This window comes from Naegleria gruberi (genome assembly GCF_000004985.1).
Source record: "Naegleria gruberi genomic scaffold NAEGRscaffold_132, whole genome shotgun sequence".
In the NCBI taxonomy this organism is placed as follows: Eukaryota; Heterolobosea; class Eutetramitea; order Acrasida; family Naegleriidae; genus Naegleria; species Naegleria gruberi.
Window position 1 is genome coordinate 1 of NW_003163196.1, and position 2,013 is coordinate 2,013.

At 34.9% G+C, this 2,013-nt stretch overlaps 2 protein-coding genes across 2 annotated transcripts in view; one reads left to right on the forward strand and one right to left on the reverse strand.

Moving 5' to 3' along the window:
* Positions 1-27: 27 nt before the first annotated feature.
* Positions 28-829, reverse strand: NAEGRDRAFT_54656 (uncharacterized protein; the record flags this gene model as incomplete). The annotated part of the gene is made up of 1 exon (XM_002668646.1): positions 28-829. A coding segment is annotated over one exon (802 nt), but the record flags the coding sequence as incomplete, so codon positions are not given.
* Positions 830-1,124: 295 nt separating this feature from the next.
* NAEGRDRAFT_54657 (uncharacterized protein) overlaps positions 1,125-2,013 on the forward strand; it is a gene marked incomplete at both ends in the record, with an annotated part of 2,507 nt that continues 1,618 nt past the window's right edge. Inside the window, one exon of the mRNA XM_002668645.1 lies at positions 1,125-1,992. Coding sequence (XP_002668691.1) covers positions 1,125-1,992 — 868 coding nt within the window. The remainder of the gene's footprint in view (positions 1,993-2,013) is intronic.

Consider the following 2,013-nt stretch of genomic DNA (forward strand, 5'->3'; position numbering starts at 1 on the left):
ATCTTATATCTAGACCAGTAACATTACATTTCATGAAATATGCTGAGCCATCCCCCAATTCGAATTTTCCAAAATTAGTAGAATCCAAATCTACAACCACTCGATTTCCAATCTTTGATTTGATTCTAACCGCCTTGTGTTCATTCAATTCCGTCATTCCCCTAACATTTCTAAAGACAATATTTTGATGAACATTCATTCCCTCTTCCTTATTAAATTCATCATCTGGGAAAAGATCAATTTTTGTTGGGTTTCCATTGACGATATCCTTAATTGAACAACCTTCTTTGAAGCCAGGGTTCAGATCTTTGATTTTGTGTTCGCCCATATCATAGAATATTAAACTTGATAAGCCCTTCATGTCGGATGCCACGAATTTAATATTATTATCGTGACAGATTTGAGCCAAATCAATCAGTGATGAAAGAGAATGTTCAGTACAAATAACAAAATCAAACTCTTTCAAAAACTGCACATCACCTGCCAAGCTGTCAACTTGACCATCTTTCACATTAATTTTTGCAAATGGATTCAATCCATTCAACACAATCATTGCTCTCTCCGCTCTATTTCTTCCAATCACTTCTTCCTCCTTCGAATCGGCAACAATCGAATAAAAATCTGCCAAATCCTCATACGAAACCATCTTTGAATCCATCAGTGTTAATTGTTCAATTCCATTTTGGAGTAAATTCTTTGCCACTTCCAATCCAAGTCCACCCATTCCACACACCAACACTCTACACTTATTGAAGGTTGTGATTTTATCCTCTGGCCACCACGTATGCACCAACGTTTCATAGAATTGCTGTTTGGTTAGTGTCGACATTTTTTTTTTCTTTTGAAAAGTCGCACACTTTTGGCGGGAAGATATTTTACATTGTTTTACAATCAAATTGCTTTATTCTCTGTTATTTATTAGTATTGAATATCAAAGGTGAAATAAAGAGAATAGAAGGGAGAACAAAGGTTGGCGCCTTCTCACTACAGCTTTGTCAAAAAAGCTTATTTGGAATGGACAAATTCACAATGATTAATGACATTTTGATCAAACAATTCTCAGTTTTTTGAAAAAAACTTTACAAAGGTTCAATTATTCGAGAATTTACAAAACTCAAAAAAAAATGTCCTACTCATCTGATGAAGAAGATTATCAAGAAGAAGAAGAAGAACCTTTTTCCTCCTCATCACCATCATCACCATCATCATCCTCTTCTGGAGACGAAGAAGAAGAATCAACAGATGATCGATATGTGAGAGTGGAGGGTAATAATCCAAAGAGAAAAAACCTAAATGTCACCAGCAATAGCAGTAGCAGCAATATGAATTTTATTCAAAGCAATTTTAATGATCATCATTATATTTATCCTGATTCTGATCTAAATTATGGTTATTTTCTTAATACTACTGCTAATAGAAGAAGTAGTAGTAGTGGTGGTGATAAGAAGACTGGAGCAGCTGCATTTACATTTACTGCATCGGGACAACCGTTTGGAATTTCTGGTGGTGGTCTTGGTGGTGGTGATCAAACTCTAATTTCCTCATCAAATTCAAATAGTTTTTCTTCTTCAAATTCAACTCTGTGTGGTGGTTTCAAGTTTGATGATACTTCTAAAGTCCTGTGTAGTCAACAAAAACCAATATTTGGTTCTTTTAATACTTCTCAGCCTTTTGGTACTAATAGTGGTGATGATCATCAAGCTACTAACAATTCAAATAGTTCAAATACTCATAATGCATCATCCACTTCATCATTGGCAGCATCGGAAGAGAAATTATTTGTCTTTGGAAGTGTTCCATCATCCTCATCCTCTTCATTAAGCCACTCACCAACAAAGACAATGCATAGAAGAGGCATAAATGTTGCATCCAAGAATAGGAATGAAAATATTGATACCATATTCAATTCATTGCCAAAACCTCCTACTTTTGGTTATCAACAAGCAGTTGATCAAAAAGATAGTACCACTGGTGATTCTTTAACAGAGATGAGTCAGTCCTTGTATAGTATTT